Source organism: Lacerta agilis, chromosome 8, assembly GCF_009819535.1.
Source record: "Lacerta agilis isolate rLacAgi1 chromosome 8, rLacAgi1.pri, whole genome shotgun sequence".
Lineage (NCBI taxonomy): Eukaryota > Metazoa > Chordata > Lepidosauria > Squamata > Lacertidae > Lacerta > Lacerta agilis.
The window spans coordinates 39,292,040-39,310,179 of NC_046319.1; the positions used below are offsets into that span (position 1 = coordinate 39,292,040).

General features: G+C 50.4%; 2 protein-coding genes across 3 annotated transcripts; one reads left to right on the forward strand and one right to left on the reverse strand.

Annotated features, from left to right (window-relative positions):
* Window positions 1-2,452: 2,452 nt before the first annotated feature.
* Window positions 2,453-4,673, reverse strand: CHTF8 (chromosome transmission fidelity factor 8). 2 transcript variants are annotated; one of them, XM_033157077.1, is made up of 4 exons: window positions 4,627-4,673; window positions 4,139-4,176; window positions 3,922-4,039; window positions 2,453-3,801 (listed from the first exon to the last, which is right to left on the reverse strand). In XM_033157077.1, the coding sequence occupies exons 2-4, from the start codon at window positions 4,159-4,161 to the stop codon at window positions 3,589-3,591; spliced, it is 354 nt and encodes a 117-aa protein (XP_033012968.1). In that variant the 5' UTR covers window positions 4,162-4,176; window positions 4,627-4,673; the 3' UTR covers window positions 2,453-3,588. The 2 variants fall into 2 exon arrangements, with proteins under 2 accessions (XP_033012968.1, XP_033012967.1); XM_033157076.1 differs by lacking the exon at window positions 4,627-4,673 and adding an exon at window positions 4,299-4,536.
* Window positions 4,674-4,716: 43 nt separating this feature from the next.
* UTP4 (UTP4 small subunit processome component) lies at window positions 4,717-17,462 on the forward strand. Its single transcript, XM_033157078.1, has 16 exons — window positions 4,717-4,966; window positions 5,585-5,776; window positions 6,440-6,524; window positions 6,945-7,034; window positions 7,852-8,066; window positions 8,836-9,007; window positions 9,713-9,804; window positions 9,981-10,077; window positions 10,304-10,368; window positions 11,047-11,169; window positions 11,896-12,055; window positions 12,239-12,345; window positions 12,582-12,677; window positions 13,906-14,091; window positions 15,444-15,548; window positions 16,832-17,462. The coding sequence occupies exons 1-16, from the start codon at window positions 4,805-4,807 to the stop codon at window positions 16,946-16,948; spliced, it is 2,064 nt and encodes a 687-aa protein (XP_033012969.1). The 5' UTR covers window positions 4,717-4,804; the 3' UTR covers window positions 16,949-17,462.
* Window positions 17,463-18,140: the final 678 nt, after the last annotated feature.

Consider the following 18,140-nt stretch of genomic DNA (forward strand, 5'->3'; position numbering starts at 1 on the left):
CAGTCTAAAAGCCATTTCTTGATTCACAATCTGCATCTCTGCCCAGCCCTCAAAACTCCTTCCAGTCTCTCTGGCAAGAAGGTGCCTGTGTTGAAAGGGACGGGGGGGGGGTGTCCCAGCTTCAGCTGGCAACAAGCTCTGGGCAGCTTTTATGCCAAACTCACATTGCTGGGATGGAAGTGCTCACCAGTTGTTCCTTGCCTGGTCCTAAGCTAGTAGGTCAGCGTGGGAACAAAGTGCTTAGGCACTTCCTGTAGTAAATCCACTGTCATCTACATGCTTACAGCATAGGCAAAGGCACAGATTTTCTGCAATTCCATTCGTGCAGAATATGGAGATCTGAAAAATCTCTGATTCCCTCCTTTTTATGGCTAAAAGAAAACAAACCAAGTTTCTAAAATTCGTTATTTTTACAAAAAGTTCTGAAAATGTATAAGCAATATTTGCAAAACATCTCAGAGGTGTTTTGAGTAGGAATGCTTTTTAGTAGCTTACTTGTATTGTTCCTTTGGCCTCCACTCTGCTTCTTGAAAAAAAGGGGGTTCTAAATTCAACAGAGTTATAAAACAGATGCCAAATAAGGTAGGCACATTTATGTTTAGACATATTTGTGTGGACCTTGATTTACAAAAATTTGTTTGCTTGCAAAAAATTAAGACAGGTTGCTGCTGAAGTTGGCTCTTTCTTGCTTCTCAAGAGAAGCACTAGAAGGCCCTGTATGCTGGAGACTGGCTGACATTGGCCACACAACTTCCTGGTTCCCACAGGCACTGTGAATCCAATTGGTCGACAAGGAGCAGAGTGAAGAAACTTTCTGATTAGAGCAGGTGTATATTTATTATTACCGTTCACCCCAAACTAAAGAGGGTGTTGTGTGTATGCACCACACATACACACACACACTGGACAGGCTCCGACAACTTTTGTTTTCCTTGCTATGTAAGGGAGCTGAATAATCCCTGGGATGCAAAAGTAACTTGGATGCTTTTGCTCCAGATATGCTTTTAGGGGGTATGAGGGAGGTGGGCACACAGTCTTTTAGTGCATTGGATTTTTGTTTTTCCAAATACAAAACTTGCCCATCAGCAGTGAGGCTAGACACCTGATTTTTACAAAACCAAGCAACTTCTCAGGATTCCACAGAGACTTCTGTACCAAAATAATATTCTGTGCTATGACCATGCCACCTCCTAGGAACAGAGGGCACCTGATCTATCTTTTGGCCATGGTGCTGTTCAGAAGCCTTCCCAGTGCCCATCTTCCTGTACTCCTTTTTGCCTCAGGCCAGTAAGCTGAGTCTGACTTTGTCCTGCTGCTGCTGCTGCTACCGCCGCTGCTAGGGGTTCCACTGCCCCAATTCCAAGTTCTCCCTCCAGATGGGCACTGCCCATCCCACACAAGGTTCTGAATGCTATCCGAGTTTGTACCTGGAAATTCCTGCCTCTCCTGCCATGTTGCTTCATGTGAATTGACAGGAACAAGAAAAACAAGCCCCTAATATTAGACAGGGAAGCAGTGGTCAAAGGGCAGCTTGCTACTCCCATGGGCCCATGTGGCTGGGAGGTAGACTAAAGTGGCATCAGTGCCGATTCTGTCCTGCCATCTCTGGAAGGCTGATGGAGTCTGCACTGCCATCTAAGAAAGCAATAATGGCTTTTGGGCTGCAAGCTCCCTTTATCTAGGCACAGACTAGTGGAGAACTTTCCTATGCTGGGGACTGACTGCATAAACTAAGCTTGGATAGATGTCACCAGAAAGGGCTGGTCCCCCCCTCCTTGCCCTGGATTCAGCATAACCTCACACCCTAAGGGCTGATTGCCTAGCTGTTTCCCAGGGGCTCCTCCAACCAGCTTGAAAAATAATGGTTCTAAGCAATTCTTTTGGTGGCTGGGGGAGCATATGGTACTCCCTGGCAATAAAGAATGGCTGCTTTGCGGGCTAGGAGAGCTTGCAGCCCACACTAGAGCCTGCCTTTTAAAAGGCTGCCCTGCTGAGGGGAGCCATGTGAAACAGTAACTGCTTGCTCTGTAACCTGTCTAAGGCAGATGCCTCCCTGCAAAGAGCTGCCAAATCAAACTATTGTATGGACAGCGCTGATCAGCGTTGAGAGTGCATGAGCATCTGACAGCCTTTAAAGCCTGCTCCCTAGAAACACTGTGGCAAAAGATGCAGAGCTTCCTCAAGTCCCTCTTTCCAGCTGTGCATCCTTCCTAATTACAAATGTCTGGAAATGCTGCTTTCTGCCCGTGCTGTTCTCTGCGGCCTGCGCTGGTCCCAGGCATGAGAGTGGAGGGATGGGTGGGTAGGGTGCCAGGCTTTGCTCCCCCTCAATTCCCTGCTCTGGGCTGCATCCCTTTTTCTATGTTACTCCGTTTGGGTTTCTCTTATTTAAAATGAAATTTGTAGAATTTTTTGTACTCTTTGGTAACAAACACTAGTTGATTGCTTAAAGTTATTTGTAAACTTATTTATTTTTTACCTGCATTTTCATATTTTTTATAAAGGTTGTTTGGTTTTTTTTTTACTATGATGCATTTGTTACAATAAAATACCTTGTAAACAAGATGGTCTAGAGTGTATTTGAGATTTCTTTTGCGCATCCTCTCCCTTCACCAAGGTGCACACAATTTGAGTGGGGTGGGAGGAAGACACTGGCAGGGACAAAGAACCAGGTCTAAGCTAGCTGAAATCTGCAGGAATTTTCAGCCTGATTTCCCTTTCAGCCATTCTGATTTCCTATTTGCCAACAAGACCTCCCCAAAGAACTGGATTTTGATAGTCACCCCTCCCCCAAAATGTCCTAGAGACAGAAAATAAAGGCAGATCAGAACCTAATCATCTAGTGTCTGAGAAAGAGAAGCCCGCTTCTCAAAAGGCACTTTAGCAACAGCTGAGCTCCCCCCCCCCCGGGAACCCAAGAGGCAAAAAGCTCAACGCTATGGTCTCCAAGAGTGCTGAGCTCCTTGAAGAATAGAATCAAGAACCCAGGGAGAACTAATTGTCCAGCAGGGACCATAATGAGGCTTGAGTTTCTGCAGGAGATAACTGTGGAGAGTCATCAGTGCTGACTGGAACTGGTGGGAGTGTTAGTCCAGAGGACATCAGGTTGGCAGAGGTCACCAGCCCTTGGGAAAGGATCTAAGCAGAAACCCAGAGCAGAGTCCTTCATCCATGGGATGAAAATCTGGCTAATGTTACTTAGGTGTCCCAATAACTTTTATTTGTTCAGTGGTCTCTAGATTTTGGAGCAAGGGGCTCAGCACATTAGCAAAGACACCAGGTTGAATCCCACAGCTGAGCTGCTCTTGGGGAAAGCACTGGCTATTTGAACACACTGGGCATGGGTGCTGGATTCTCCCAGACACTGGCTTTAGTCCCACAAAGGCTGGCCTTTGAGATAAGGCAGTTCTCCCAAGGGCTGGGTTCATACAACTGACTGCATAACCCGGAACGAAAGGCACAAGCTGGCTAAGTGGACAGGATTTGTCCCTTTCGGCAGAGTCCCCGACACTGCAAGGAAATAGGCAGACCTTCCTCCATGAGAACGACGCACCGGTGTGCTTGGAGGTGGGCTGCAGCATCCTCATCTCATGCTTTCTTGGCCACATTGGTGATGATGGGCTTGGGGCGGGTTTTGAAGAGCAGCTTCTTCTTTATGAGGGCGCTGACTGAGTAGTGGCCTGGTCCCAAGCTCGACTCGTCCCCAGCCGCTGCTTGCTTGGTCAGGACAGCAAAGGGCTTCTCTAGACGCACAACTTTACCATACAGGATGTGGTGCCCCACAATGAGCACAGGGACTCCCTAGAGAGAGATCAGACAGTGGGGGCACTCAAGCCTTGCAGAGAGAGTGGTATGGAAGGAAGCCAGCCTCAACCAAGAACCCCCCCACACACACCCGCAACCACCTGGCTAGTCCCTCACCTCTTTGGTGTAATGTAGGTCCCCCAGGAGCCTCCCTGCCAGGCCAGCCCCAGATCGCGATTCCAGCTCGCCTTGGAGCTCCATCAGCACCCATTCCGCCAGACCTCCAACCCCATCCCTGCAAGGAAAAGACGAGGAAGGGAAGAGCTGTTATAGGTCACGAGATGTAGCAAGAGATCCTTCCCACCACCACCGCTAGAAGCCAGTGCAGACTCACCGGGACACCACCAGCTGCACCATCGTCCCACGGTTCCTCTGCAACAAGGAGAAAAGGGGTTTGGAGGCGGGGTGAGAATGGGCAAGACCTCGTTTACCCCAGCGGGGCTCCCGGCCCAGAGGCAGCTAAGGGACAGTCCCCCACCCCCAGCAGTGCCAACCTCGGGCAGAGATCCCCCTTTCCTACGAAGACCCGCCTTCGGGTTCCCCTCTTCCTGGCCCTGCGATGCCGAGGGCGGTGGCCAGTCCGGTAGCCTCAGGCGAGCAAACTGACGCAGCCGCAGCATCCAGCAAATAGGGCGAGCCGCTTCCCTGTGCTTGTTCCAAGGACAGGAACTCTGCACGCGCTCAGAGACACTCTCATCCCTGGACGCCTGGGGATCCACAAACTCTGCGCCCCGGCGCCTCTGTGGGAGCGGCACTCTGCACGTGCTCAGTAGCGCGCTCGCCGCTTTTCTTTCTCTCTTCCCCCACAGCCCCGCCACGCACCTCACTCAGGATCTCCCGAACCTCCCGCCTCGCAGAAGTCCCGGAAGTCCCGCCCCTCGCCCCTAGATTACTTCCGCTTCCGGACTTAGAGGGACGGCGCGCACGTGGAAACCGGGCTCGCTTCGCTCTCTCTCTCCGCGTTCTCCGGACGCACGACCGGTGCTATTCCCTGCCTGCCATGGTCGAGTTCGAGGTGCACCGCGCACGGCTCTTCGCCTTTGTGCCGTCCGGGATCCGGTGCGTGGCTGTGTCCCGCCCTTCTCACCACCGCCTGGCCGTGGGCCGCCTCGACGGCTCCCTCGAGATCTACGACCTGCAGGCCAACATGTTCCAGGAGAAGGTGACTCTGGCTCCCCAGTGGTTGGCATTCAGGGGTAGACTGCCCGTGCACATGGGGGCTCCACCTGGCACCCATTTGACAGGTCTCCACCTCTGTGAGGTTTTAATGGCATCTTAGCCATTGTCTGACCCCAGATCTTGTGGCCTTGAGTTCTACAAGCTAGTTCTTTCCTCCGTGAAGTAATACTAGCTGATCCAGGCACAACTGAGCTCAGTGACAGAGAGCCCTTTAGCTCCGCTGAGGCTGGGAATCTGAGCCCCAAAGAATTGTTTCCCTGGGGGATGCCCTGGCTAAACAGCTATCTGCTGGGCATTCTCTGGGGCAAGAGGGTGGGTGGCACGGGTGACTCACCAAGCCTCTCTGTACTTTACTTCTGTAATCAGGAGGTATATCAGTGTGTGGTGTTTCTGGCTGCAAAGTTCTCCAGTCTGAGCCCAGCACAGGTTCATCCTGTGTGTGATTCCTCCCAGCTAAGAGTTTGTGTATGTGTGTTAAAAGGAGGCCATTGACACCCAAAGCCTACAAGAGACACCTTTCCTTAAACCAGAAAACTGTTCAGGATTGCCTCTTGGTTTAAGGGTCCTGCACCTTCCCCTTACCTATGTCTTCTCTCTCCAGGTCATTGCTGGCCACGAGACAAGGATCCCAGAGGCGCTCTGCTGGGCAGCAGGAGACCGGCTTTTTGGTGCAGGTCTCAGTGGGGACATTGTTGAATACAACTTGGAGAAGCTGAATGTCAAATATTCATTAGATGCTTTTGGAGGTCCTATCTGGAGCATGGTGGCTGATCCAACTGGGACTCAATTGGCGGTAGGTGCCCCTAGTATCCCAGAGAGGGGCAGCTTGAAAATGTGCTAATGAAGCCTTGTGCTAGCAAGAGAACATCCTTTAGAGGGGGGAATAGCACTCAATGATTTAGAACAATAAGGGGTGTAGATTCAGGAAGGTAGCCGTGTTGGTCTGACGCAGTCGAAATATATAATTTTTTTTTTTTGAAATTGTCCAGTAGCACCTTACAGGCCAATTAGGAGAAGCTTATTGACAGTTAGTGCAGTTTGACAATTGGATCAGTTACCTGCGGGGGTGGGCACTCCCTTGTCTCGGGGGGGGCGGGTCTTCCAACAGGGGCTGGACAGCCATTTCTCTCTAGGGGATGCTCTTGCTCTCTGGATTTCCAACATCAATCAGGGATTTGGATTAAACAGTTTATAAAGCTCCCTTCAGCTCTTCAGTTTTCTGCATTTCATTCTCTTCTCCACTCAGTGTCCTGCTTCCTGAGGCTTAAATTCTTTCCTTGTGAGTAGTAAGGTGCTTCTCCAGCACCAGCTTGGCATCTGTTTCTGTGTTTGTGTCATTGATAATCTTGTGTAGTTTGGTCAGAGAGCTCAAATTATTGGGCAAAGCCCTGGACTCTTGGCTGTCTACCAGACAGGATTCTGAACAGGCTACTGACCCTCTCTCTTGTTCTTGCAGCTTGGTTGTGATGATGGATCCATTAAGCTCTTCAACACCTTACCAGATAGAATCGAGTTTGAGAGGCAGCTGGACCGACAGAAAGGTTGGTTGTGGGTGGGGGTGCATGTGGGGTCATGATCACCAACAGGATGAGCTCTGAGTCCATGTGCAGGAGGGGTAGGGAGCCTGATTTCTTGTTGCTTGCAGATGAAAGCCCCTTCAGGATGCAAGAAGAGCACTTGGCTCAGTGGTAGAGCACATGCTTTGAATGCACAGGGTCCCAAGTTCAGTCCCTGGCATCCCTAGGAAGGGTTAGGAATATCTGAAATATTGGAGAGCCTCTGCCTGTCATTTTGGATAGCAAGGACCTACAAAGACCAGTGGTCTGGTTTGGTATAAGGCAGCTTCTTGTATTTGCATGTTCCTCTGAGCCTCACCTACCTGCCCCACCCCCAAAATGAGTTTGAGCCTTGGTACGTCTTATCTCTGAGACCCTCCTCTTCTGCCCCACATTACCTTACAGGACGCATTCTGTCCCTTTCCTGGCATCCATCAGGGACCAAGATTGCAGCTGGCTCCACTAACATCATCCGTGTCTTTGATGTCAAATCAGGTGAGTTCTGGAGTTAGGCATGTTTTATGCTGGGGCCAGGAATATGGTGTGTATGTGTGTCATCAGCTCATCCAAACAAGCTTCACCTTCATGATTTTGGTCTGTGGTGGCCATTAAGAATCAAGGATTGCACCCTCTTGACTGTGTCACTTCCATACACCCAGGTTAAATGGCAAGGAGAGGCCAATACAGGCTGGCTTGCCCATAGCTGGTGAACTCCCTTCCATAGAGAGGGACCCATAATTCAGTGACAGAGCACATGTTTTGCAATCCAGAGATGTTAGGTTCAATTCCTGGCACCTCCACTTTGATGGTGCATTATGGGAAAGAGCCTCTGCTGTACCTGGAGAGCAGGGTTTGCCAACCTTTTGGGGCCTGTGAGCATATTTGCATACTGCAGAAACTCTTGCAGGTATCATATACATGCTGTAGCATATTCTGTTGCAGGTGTGGGGAAACTTTAGCCCTCCAGATGTGGCTGAGCTACAACTCCCATCAGTCCCAGCTAGCATGGCCAGTTGCCGGGGGTGATGGGAGTTATACTTCAGCAACATCTGGAGGGCCAGAGTTTCCTCACACCTCTTCTGTTGGCTACAACAGGGTGCTTCATTCAGACCTCATTTCAGCAGGAGGAGGAACCCTGGGCAGGCAGAGGTGCACCCACTGGTGCCATGTTGGTGACCCTCCCCATAGCGCCCTGTTAGCATTTGAGCTAAGGGGCTTTCTTTACGGCCTTGTAAAGGCCTGCTTGGTTTGGCGTGACTGTTGGCAGCTGAGGCTAAGTAGACCCTGAGTGTGTCTGGTGCCTCCTTTGCAGGCCATGCTGTCCAGCGGATCCTCGTGAACCGGTGCTTCAAAGGGTCCCGCAAGCAGTCACCTGTGGTGGTGTGGGACGTACTCTTCCTTTCGGATGGCACAATTGTCAGCGCGGACTCTGATGGGAGGGTGCAGTTCTGGGACTCGGAGATGGGGACGCTGCTGTGGAGCCACCCTGTCAGCAAGTCAGCCGTGCTTTGCCTGGCTGGGTCTGAGGTAAGTTGCATGTTAAAGCCAGAGCAGCAGCACTGGGGGCGGGGGAGGGTGGCAGCTTTTGCTTGAGCTGGACAAGCAGAAAGGAAAGCAGGAGTCACTGATGTGGCAGAACAGGGGGAGCGTGAAACTGAACCGCAGAATAACAACAGTCCAAGATTTGGAAAGTTGCAACCTAAGGCAAACTTTCTTTACTCCTAAGTTCTACAGAGAGGAGATAGACAGACAGCTATCCTAGGGGGGTTGTGTGAGCAGAGTCCTCATTGGAGGGCAGCTTACTCCCAAGCAGACTTTGCCAACCGTGGCGCTGATGGGAGCCATAGTCCACCAGATCTGGAGGGTCCCAGGTTGGCATAGGTTGCTCTTGAACTCATGGCCTTGTGACGATACGATGCTAGCTATTCGAAATTCATTTCAATCAAGACTGTTGGTGGCAGATAAAATCACTTTGTGTGTTATCCAGAGCCTCTAAAAACTTGAGTGTGTACATGTGGCCATTCAGGGAAATGACATTGTTCTGTGCTTAATCTGAGCTTGACTGGGACATCCAGCTGACCAGTGTTGGTGGCCAGGAGGCTGAGCTTGATGGATCTTTGGTCTAACCCAACATGGCAGGTCTTGGTCTGTAATGTGACTTCAGGGTGCGATCAGTTCACTATTTTCATTGCATGAGGTTCTGCACGGAGACTGCAGCTGTTGGCTGCATTGACCTGTTCTCTGCCATTCATACTTCCTCCCTTCAAATCTTTAGCTTGCTCAACTTTCTCCACAGGCAGAAGACAGTATTGTGGTTGGCACTTCGGAGGGGAAGGTGTATCAGTTCCAGCTGCTACCTGTTAAGCTGGACAGTGCTGAGCTCCAGTGGGTGAGAACAAGGCCCTTTCATCACCACACCCATGATGTGCGGACAGTAGCACATCTTGCAACAACATTCATCTCTGGAGGTAGAGTTCATGTGTGTGTGTGTGTGTGTTTGATTGATTGCTTTGTGGTAAAGTACCTGCTTTGCATACAGACGTTCATGGGTTCCATCCCCAGATGGCCATTTAAAAAGGACTACGTAGGTAGGAGGTGATGGGAAAGGCCTCCCTCTGCCTCCTGAGACCGAGTCAAAGTAAACAACATTGGTCCAGGTCATTGGTCTTCAGCTGGTGGGTCAGGACCCACTAATGTGTCACTGTCTGGTCCAAGGTGGGTCACAACACGAGCACTTCCACTATGCAAATATGGCAAAAGATTAAGGAATTGGTCCCCAAAACATATTTTGGTTAAAAGCTGGTTCTTGGTCTGAGAAGGTTGAAGATGACTGGTCTAGGAGAACCAGTTCTCTGATCTGGTGTGTGCACATGCCGCCTATAGAGGGTGCTGTGATCTGTTGCATCTTGACCTGGTTTGCACCCCCATTGATTGATTGATTGCATTTATATCCCCGTTTTTGCTCCCAAGTTGCTCAAGGTGGTGCATCTGGTTCTCCTCCTCATTTAATCCCCACAACAACCCTGTGAGGTAGGTTAGGTTAAGAGATAGTGACTGACTGAAGGCCACCCAGCGATCTTTATGGCCGAGTGGGGATTTGAACCGTGGTCTCCCAGGTCCTTGTCTGATACTGTAACAACTATACCACCCTGGCTTTTTCCCTTTTCATTTAGGTCTGGACGGGGAACTTGTGATCCGACAATTCATGGAGAATTTGGATTCCAAGTCTTATGCATCTACCCTCCAGAGAGTCACCTTCCCTCACGTGAGTAGCGGGATTGGTGCCTGCTATCTAGCAATGCCTTCTGTTCCCACAGATGGCTTCTCATAGCTTCTTCCTTCCTGCAGTAGTCCTGTGTGCTAGAAGGATGCAGGGGCAACCCATGCAAACTCTGCTCCCCCACCCCACTTCTCACCTGCCGCTTCTTTTCCCTCTTGCAGAGGTGCCTTGTCTCCTGTGCCCGGACAGCCCGCCTCCTCCTCTTCCAATACCCGAAACATCTGGAGCTTTGGCGACTTGGAGCCACCAACACAGCAGGTGAGAACAAACGTTTCTTTCAGAGCCTTAATGGTCTGGTGTGTTCGAGGTGCCCCTAGAGGAGACATATCCCTTGGGTCACCTGGGCCTGTGTTGAGCTCCAGGCTGCCCTTTCCAGCAGGTGCAGGAAGAGCTTTGGGTTGCTGGGAAGCTTGACAGTCCCGTCACATATTGGGACATCCTAGTGAGACTTGATGTGTGAAGATGCTCTTGGTTCTTGTTCCAGGAAAGGCTGGTGAAGTCCTGCCTGTGTCCTGTCCCCCAGAACACCTTCTCCAGCTCAAGGCCAAGGTGAGGGAGCCATGATTTCTTGTCCCCTCTGATTGTGGATGCTTCAGATTCTCAACATGCCCTCTGGGCATGAATTGTGCAGGAAATATCTCCACTTCAGATACAAACAGTTTAGTGCAAAAGCAGGCTATGGTTTTTGTGTTTTGTTTTGTTTTTGCATTGGAACAGAGAGTAGACAGTCTCTTGTGCTCCCTGAAATATGATGTTTATTTAGTTCAACATGTTTCAGAGTTGAGCCTGCGAATGCTTGTAAATTCCTTGAACCTTAAAGTGACTTATTCTGGACACCTGAACTGAAAAGAGCTTCAATAAATCTACAAGACTTTCTGGATACAGAAATAAAGAAAACATCTTACAGCCTCATAGTTTGAAACTGCTTTTAGTTCAGGCATACAGAGTAATTTTTTGTTTCTTCGAGGATCAAGGAATTTACAAGCGTTCACGGCTCCTGGTGAAGGAGTTTCAACTCTGAAACATGTTGAACTAAATAAACATCTTATTTCAGGGAGCACAAGAGACTGTCTCTTCCCCGTTCAGCTGACCCTTGTGCTTCCCCCTCTGCTTTTCTGCTTGCTATGGTTCCCCTACATCTGCTTAACTGTACTTGTTCCCAAGCCAACTCAAATCTTTTTGGAAGAACCCAGCTCAGCTTCTCCCTTCATCTGGATTCCTTCCTAGGACCCTGAGCACATTGCCAGCAGCTGTGTCTCACCCTGTGGCTCCTGGATTGCCTACTCCACAACTTCCAGGTTCTATCTGCACCAGGTCCAGCTCAGCAGCAACCACATTGCTATCAAGAGGGTGAGTGAGAATTCTGCAGGGTGGAGACTCTGGCCTGGGTGTTCTGGTCTGGGGCATGCTAGAGCAAGAGGTCATCTGGGAAAGTTGAACGTTGGGAGATTCTGGACAGACAAAAGGAAGAACTTCTTCACACAGGGCATAGGTAAATGATGGAATCGGCTGCCTCAGGATGTAGTAATGGCCAATAACTTGCATGGTTTCAAAGGGGGATCAGTCAGATCTGTGTAGGATAAGGCTATGAATGGCCACTAGCAATGATGACTGTCCACATGATCCCCCAGTATTGGAGGCAGTCTACCTTTGAAGGCACATTGCTGGGGATTATGAGCAAGGGGTGTTGCACTTGGTCGTGCTTGTGGTCTTCTTCTTCCCTTTGGGGCATCTGATTGGCCCCTAAGAGAACAGGAGGCCGGACTAGGTGGGCTGATCCAGCTCTAGGACTCTTAGTTATTTATTTCATTTCAGCAATTTAGATACAGCTTAAGCACAATAGTCTCTAAGCAGTTTACACGGATGCAATCCAAAAGAAGTAAAAATCAGATTAAATGATAAAATTATTTTGTTCTTTTAAGATTTTGTAATTTATAAGTTCATGGAAGGAACAGGAAATGCTTTTCTAGACTTCTCCAAGTGAGCCTCCTTGGGGGAAAGGGGGTTGGGAGAGGGTGAGGTGGGGCCTCAGGGTAGAGCTGGCCACACTGACCCTTAACCCTTGCCTTCCCAAAGGTTGCTAAGATTCCAAAGGGGATTCACTCAGCCCACCACCTCCTTTTCTCTGCGGACTCCACCAGGCTCTTTGTAGCATCGGACCAAGGTTCTGTGCATGTCCTCAAGCTCTTGCAGTCAGGAGTCTGCAAATACCTGCACATCCTCCGCCCCAGCTCAGGTAAGATTGGCTTTTTGGAGAGCAGGACATACTTATCAGCACTGGGGTTTGGGCAGATGAGTGGCTTTTGAAGTGATATTTAAAAGTGAAGCCAGGGTACAAAAATGTCTATAGATACACACATTCATAGACATGCATTTAAAACTTTTGAAATCCACTTTCCTCATGCATCCTTCTCTGCAGAGACATCGGAAGCTGCATACCTGCTGGCAGCTAGTGCCAACGGCCAGTGGTTAGCTGCAGCTAGTGGAGATCGGGCAATCAACATCTACAACTTGGAAGATGCCAAGGTGAGCCAAGCAGAACCTGCAGCGGTGAGAGGTTGAACCTGCTTGGTTTGAAAAAGTGAAGCAGGTTCATCAGGTTTCTTTGCTGCATCCTCACCATGAGGGTGGTTGAGAGTTCTGAGAGCCTTCTGGGCTCCTGCTGTGCAATGATACGTCCCCAGATGAAGGGAAGGGGCAGCCTGGGCCACCTGGGTGGGAGGAAGGCTTGGTGAACCCCGCTGTCTCTCTCTCTTGTCCAGCCTCATTGCACGGTGCCTGCATATGACTGCCCGGTGACTGCCTTGGCCATTCACCCAGTGACCAATAATGTTGTGATCGTCCACTCAGATCAGCAGGTAAGATCTTCACAGCCAACTTCACCTCCCAAGCCTCACTAGGCACACAGAGAATCCCGAGGGAGAAAGAGAGAGAGAGAGGAGTTTGCTCAATCTGTGTGCACAAGAGTTTTGCTCCCGCTATTGCAGTCAGTCCCAATTGCTCACAAGGAGGATAGTGGTGGGAAGAACCTGGGAATCGTTTCCCTGGTACAAGTGTAGGAACCGCCAGCGGTGTAAGTTCTGGATCCAAGGCAGGCGAAATGTCTTGTTTCCACTGGAGAGGTTACTTTGCTCTTTGCTTATTACTTGTGTGTACAGTCCACCCTTCACCAAAGGGTCCCAGAGCAGCTTAGAGAAATATTATAGGCAGGTCCTGCTTGGGGGTTTCCCATTGGGGCATCTGTTTGGTTGCTGTGAGAACAGGATGCTGGACTAGGTGGGACCCCTTTGGCCTGATCCAACAGTCAGGCTCTTTTGAGTTCACAATTAAAAACAAGTGCAGCTTGCCATTAAAACAATAAAATAGAACCACAAAACAGTGATGACAAAATAACAGAAGAGCAGCCTAGAACTGCAGCACATAGCGATGCAGGAGGAGGGAAGACAAAGAAGGCCTCCTGGGTAAAGTGATGTGTCCTGACTAATCAATTAAAAGCATGCAGTGCACAGAGACAAGCCCCAGAGGGGAGGGCATTCCACAACCTGGGAGCCACTACAGGGAAAGCCCTTTCACTGACTGCCCCCCTCGAAAGCCCCTCATCTGATCATCCACCAGAGTGACCAAGGTAGTTTTGGTGCTGTATCTAGGTGTGAAGCCAGATTAAGTGTGTCTAGATCAATATTATTTGCAGTTCTGCAACAAAAACCAGTTCTTTGCTATTATGATTGAAGGCGAGCTACAGGCCAGGGTGTGTCTACTTCAGGCAAGTCCAAAATTTGGCATCCTGGAGGTGGCAGGGGAGACTCACACTTGTTTTTTCTATGATCCATCTCTAGGGTAACCTTTGCCAACCAGGTGCCTTCCAGAAGTTTTAAACTACAGTTCCCATCAGCCCAATGCAGCACAGCTGGGCTCCCAGCAGCTCCAGCATTTGTGGCCATGCTGCCTGGGGCGGATGGGGGTTGTACCCCAAAATCTCTGCAAGGCAGCAACTGGTGAAGCCTGATGTCGTGCTTTATGGGGTTGAGCCCCTGCTTAACAGAGCTGCTGCTCCAGCCCTCTGTTGTTTGTCTTCCTCTTTCCCAGATGTTTGAGTTCAGCATCACCAACAAAGAATACACCCCCTGGAGCCGGAAGGTGCATCAGCTCGGGCTGCCCAATGAGTGGCAGGAGCGGGAGACACCCATCACCCACATTGCCTTCAGTCCCCGGCAGGCCTCCCACATCCTGCTGCATGACACATTCATGTTCTGCATCCTGGATAAGTCCAAGGTGAGGAAGGTTCCAGCACCAGACCATTGGCAGTTTGCCACACAAGGGTACACAGCACCTGCTGTTGTCTGAGCCACTGGTCACACCCAGCCCATTCCTAGGCTTGTCTGCAAGGGTACCAGGGCGAGGAATGCCCAAAAGCTCAGTTGCAGAGCACATGCCTCGCATTACAGGAGGATCAGGTGGCAGGTACTGAGAGGTCCTGTTTTGGTCGGGCCTCACATGGAGTCGCTGTGTCCCATTCTTGGACACCACAATTTGCTACAGAAAGATGGAATGTGGCAGAGGAGAGTGGTGAAAGTGGCGAGGGGCCTGGAGAAAGTCCTTTGAAGAAAGGGTTGGAGGAGGCGCTGGGAAGGGCTGGTGTAGAGAGGGGAAGATTTTCCATTCAGAGTAGGTGATCCATCAAACCGATGGGTTCAATCAAGGAAGAGGATTTACGTCACATCCACACCATACATGGCTTCCCCCAAAGATTTTTAATTTGCTGCTCGCAGACTAACAATTCCCAGCAGTCTTCACAAACTACAGTTCCCAGGATTCTTGGGGAGGGGGAAAGCCACATGGTTTAAATGTGCTTGAAGGGTATGGTGTTGATGTTCTTTCAGCTAAATGTTAGGAAGGGCATCCTAGCAGTGGGTGTTATTAAACACTAGTCCTACTCATAGGTATACTAAGTTAATGGACGTGACTAACCTAGGTGCGTCTGCTCGTGAGTTGAATACCACCCAGTTAGAGCTGTTTGGAACCAGCAGGGAGGTGGCAGGCTCTCCTTCATTACAGGTTTTTACGCAGAGGCTGGATGGAAACCTGTCCAGGATGCCAAGGGCATGGCTTTCCTGCATCTGCAGAGGGTTGGACAATGACCTTTTGAGTTCCCTTCCAACTTTTATGATTCTGTATGCCTGACCCTGGAGAGCTGCTGCCAATCATAATAGACAAGTGGACCAGCAGTTAGAATAAGGGACCATCACAGGTTCAAACATCACCTCTGGATCAGTGATGGCACATCTGTTTTGTCCTGGCAGGGGGACTTCTGTAGGTTACAACCATGGAAGTCTGGGGGGAGGTGAGGGCGCAAAGCCGGCTGACATGTCCAAGAAAGGCTCCAGGAGTCTGGGGAGAATTATAGATTGCTCCAGCTCATAGGCTACACTAGGTAGACCTGGAGGCTGCTTCCAGCAGGGGGGCTTAGCTGGGTCATTTTTGTCCTGGCAGAGAGTTCCGAGGCAAATTAGCTGCACTGCTTGTTCTCCACAGCTTTGTGAAACAGAATATGATCTGAAACGTCTATGAAGCTGACAACCACAGCTTCCCTGTGCCCTCAGTAACACTGCCTTTTCTCTCTCCAGTCGCTGCCTGAGAACTCTGCCTTCTTGAATGACCAGCAGGCACAGCTCTCCAAGACTGCTCACCGTGGCTCCAGGCCCGCCTTCAAGTTCTGCAAAAAGTACCAGGTTGGTCTTTGTGCATCTGCACCCCACTCCACTGGACCCAGGAGAGGCAAAAGGAAACACTCCCCCCACACACAGTGCAAGGTTCAGGGGTGCAGGGAGCTGCTATCAGGTCTGGAGCTAGCTGAGAGGACTCTGAAAGTGGATTTTACAAATCCATGGAGAAACGTTTGGGGAGTACCAGCAGTGCCCTGACCAGGGTGCTGGCATGGTTGAAGGCCAACCTTGGCCTGACCAGAAGCAGAGTGCTTCCAGCCTCAAAACAGCCCTGCTGGACCAAGACCAAAGGGGACCCATTTAGCCCACTGTCCTGTTCTCACAGTGGCCAACTAGTTGCTCCAAAGGGAAGCCCACAAGCAGGACCTGAGTGCAACAGCAGCACTCTCCCCACTTGTGGTTCCCAGCAGCTGGCATTATTCAGAGGGATATTGCCTCTGACAGTGGACGGAGAACATAGCCTTATTCTCTTCCATGAATTCGCCTACTTCTCTTTTAAAGCCAGGCATGTTGGGGCCATCACTACTCCAGGCCATGCTCCGGTTGGCTTGGCAATGAAGCTGGTGCCTCTGGGCCAGAGAGAGGTGCATCTGTGGCAGGGAAGTTCAGCTTCATTGCCAAGGCCGCAGAGCTGTTTCCTCTGTTGCTAGAAAATCCAGGTGTCCCATAAGCAGCAGGGCTGCTGTTAAGCCTGCTAGCCTATTTTTCAAATCCCAAGTAGCCACACGGCACAAGGAGGGGTGTGTCAGTCCCACATTACACTGAGCACAACGAGAGAGCAATAAATGACGGAAGACAGCAGGCATCATAAGCATACTGCCTTTGATTTCTAGAACAATGGTGGTGGAGGCAAAAAGGGTGAGTGTAGCAAGCCTCTCTCCAACACAAGGGGGAGAAGTCTCCCAGTGGCTACTAAAAGCATCACCCTTCCTGTTCATAGGCAGCTTGTTGCTTAACATCAGGGAGTATTATCAACAGAGCAGCTGAGAGGCATTTGATTGACCACTGTAGGCTATGGGATGCTAGAGTAGATGGCTTCCCTTGGTCTGATTCAACAGGGCTCTCTTTAGGTATTGATGAGAGTGTCTTGGGATGGCTGTGAGAAGGGCTTTTGCTGCTGGCCTATCTGGGCAGCTGGTATTTTGCGGCCTGAAGATAACTGCATGTCTGCAGGGAACCTGTGTTGGGCCCAAGATGACACCCTATCTTGAGCCCATTCTGTCCAAAGGTTGCCAGCTGCCAACCTCTGCTTATTCTAACTCTCCTCCTTTCTCCTTCCCCCCTGGCAGCCTTTGCTGTTTGTGGACCTGTTGGATAAGAATTGCCTGGTGGTGGTGGAGCGGTCTCTGGCAGACATCAAGGTGCAGCTGCCCCCGCCTGTCTATCTGAAGAAGTTTGGCACGTAAAGGCACCTGTCCCAGCCCTGCCATGGCTGTGGCTGTTCCATGCAAGGACTGTCAAGCAGGAAAAGAGCAAAAACCTGCAAGGCGGCAGTGTTGCCCTCCCAACTGCGATAGTCCAGGGAAGCAACAGCTCAGGTGGGCTGAAAGCATCCACTCCTCCTCCTCCTCCTCCGATCCAAAGCAAGTGAATGAGTGGAGAGACAACCAGCAGGTCTTGGAGACCCGGCCAACTCCCATGCCTCCTTCCTCCTCCCCTCCTCTGGGCCCTTGAGCTCGCTCCCTTCCTCCGCAGCGTTATCAGTCTGACGAAGTTGGCTTTGACCTTGGGATCTAGGCTGGAATGAATGTTCTTCGCTGTCAATGATTAACCTCCAAGATACCAGCAAAGACTCCACAGGTAGCTTTGAACCTGAGTGGGTGGAAGTCAGCAGAAGGGGCCAGGCTGCTATGGAAGAGACTCGTCTGCTGGTGCCTTTGTTTGTCCCTTTTTAATAATAAAGAGTACTTGGCATTTGTACAGGGCTTTTGAGTGTTCAAAGTGCTTCACCCACACAATGCCCCTTGGAAGGTGGGTCAGTAATCGCTGAAGGTGAGACAGAAAGAGGAGGACAGCCTAGCACCACCATGGCAAGATTTGAAATGGAGGACTTGCTAATTTTTTCCACTCAATTTCTTGGCTGCTGCAAAGGCTGAGCATGTATTAGAGCGAGTGTCCTTGCAGGTGTCCTCCCCAGTCTCGGTCTATCATGTGCCTGTCTCTGCTCCTCCAAATGGCTATGGTGGCAGCAAATTCTAGTACTCTCCCAGACCAGGCAAACTGGTTTCAGCCCCATCAAGCAGAAACCATGAGTCCAGCCAGCGAGGAAGAACAATGCTTTGCATGACCTTGACGTCTGTGTTTCTCCCGAAGTGGGGGCAGTGATGGTCCTAAGCTTCTAGAATTCCTGAGGGGGTGAGAAGGAAGTGGCTACAGGGCTGAAATGGTATGTTTTGAGTTTCAGCGTGGAGGTGAGGAGAGAGTAGCATTATGCTGCTGGGTGAAGCTGTTGGACTGATAGCCTGCTGTGTCCTTCGCTGTAATTGAAGTGATCAAAATAAATCTGACTGATGATGGGCCTGACTCTCGAGTGCCGTCTCTCTTCCAGCTGTGAGCTTTCCTCCCTTGCCTGTTTTCCTTCAAGTTCTTTTCTGGGTG

Coding starts and splice junctions, on each gene's coding strand:
- CHTF8 (XM_033157076.1), bottom strand. CDS start 4,424: ATGCTGCGGCTGCGTCAGTTTGCTCGCCTGAGGCTACCGGACTGGCCA. Junction 4,040..4,138: donor GTGCAGCTGGTGGTGTCCCG/GTGAGTCTGCAC, acceptor TTTTCCTTGCAG/GGATGGGGTTGGAGGTCTGG. Junction 3,802..3,921: donor ACCTACATTACACCAAAGAG/GTGAGGGACTAG, acceptor ATCTCTCTCTAG/GGAGTCCCTGTGCTCATTGT.
- UTP4 (XM_033157078.1), top strand. CDS start 4,805: ATGGTCGAGTTCGAGGTGCACCGCGCACGGCTCTTCGCCTTTGTGCCG. Junction 7,035..7,851: donor TGTCTTTGATGTCAAATCAG/GTGAGTTCTGGA, acceptor CCTCCTTTGCAG/GCCATGCTGTCCAGCGGATC. Junction 9,008..9,712: donor AACAACATTCATCTCTGGAG/GTAGAGTTCATG, acceptor CTTTTCATTTAG/GTCTGGACGGGGAACTTGTG.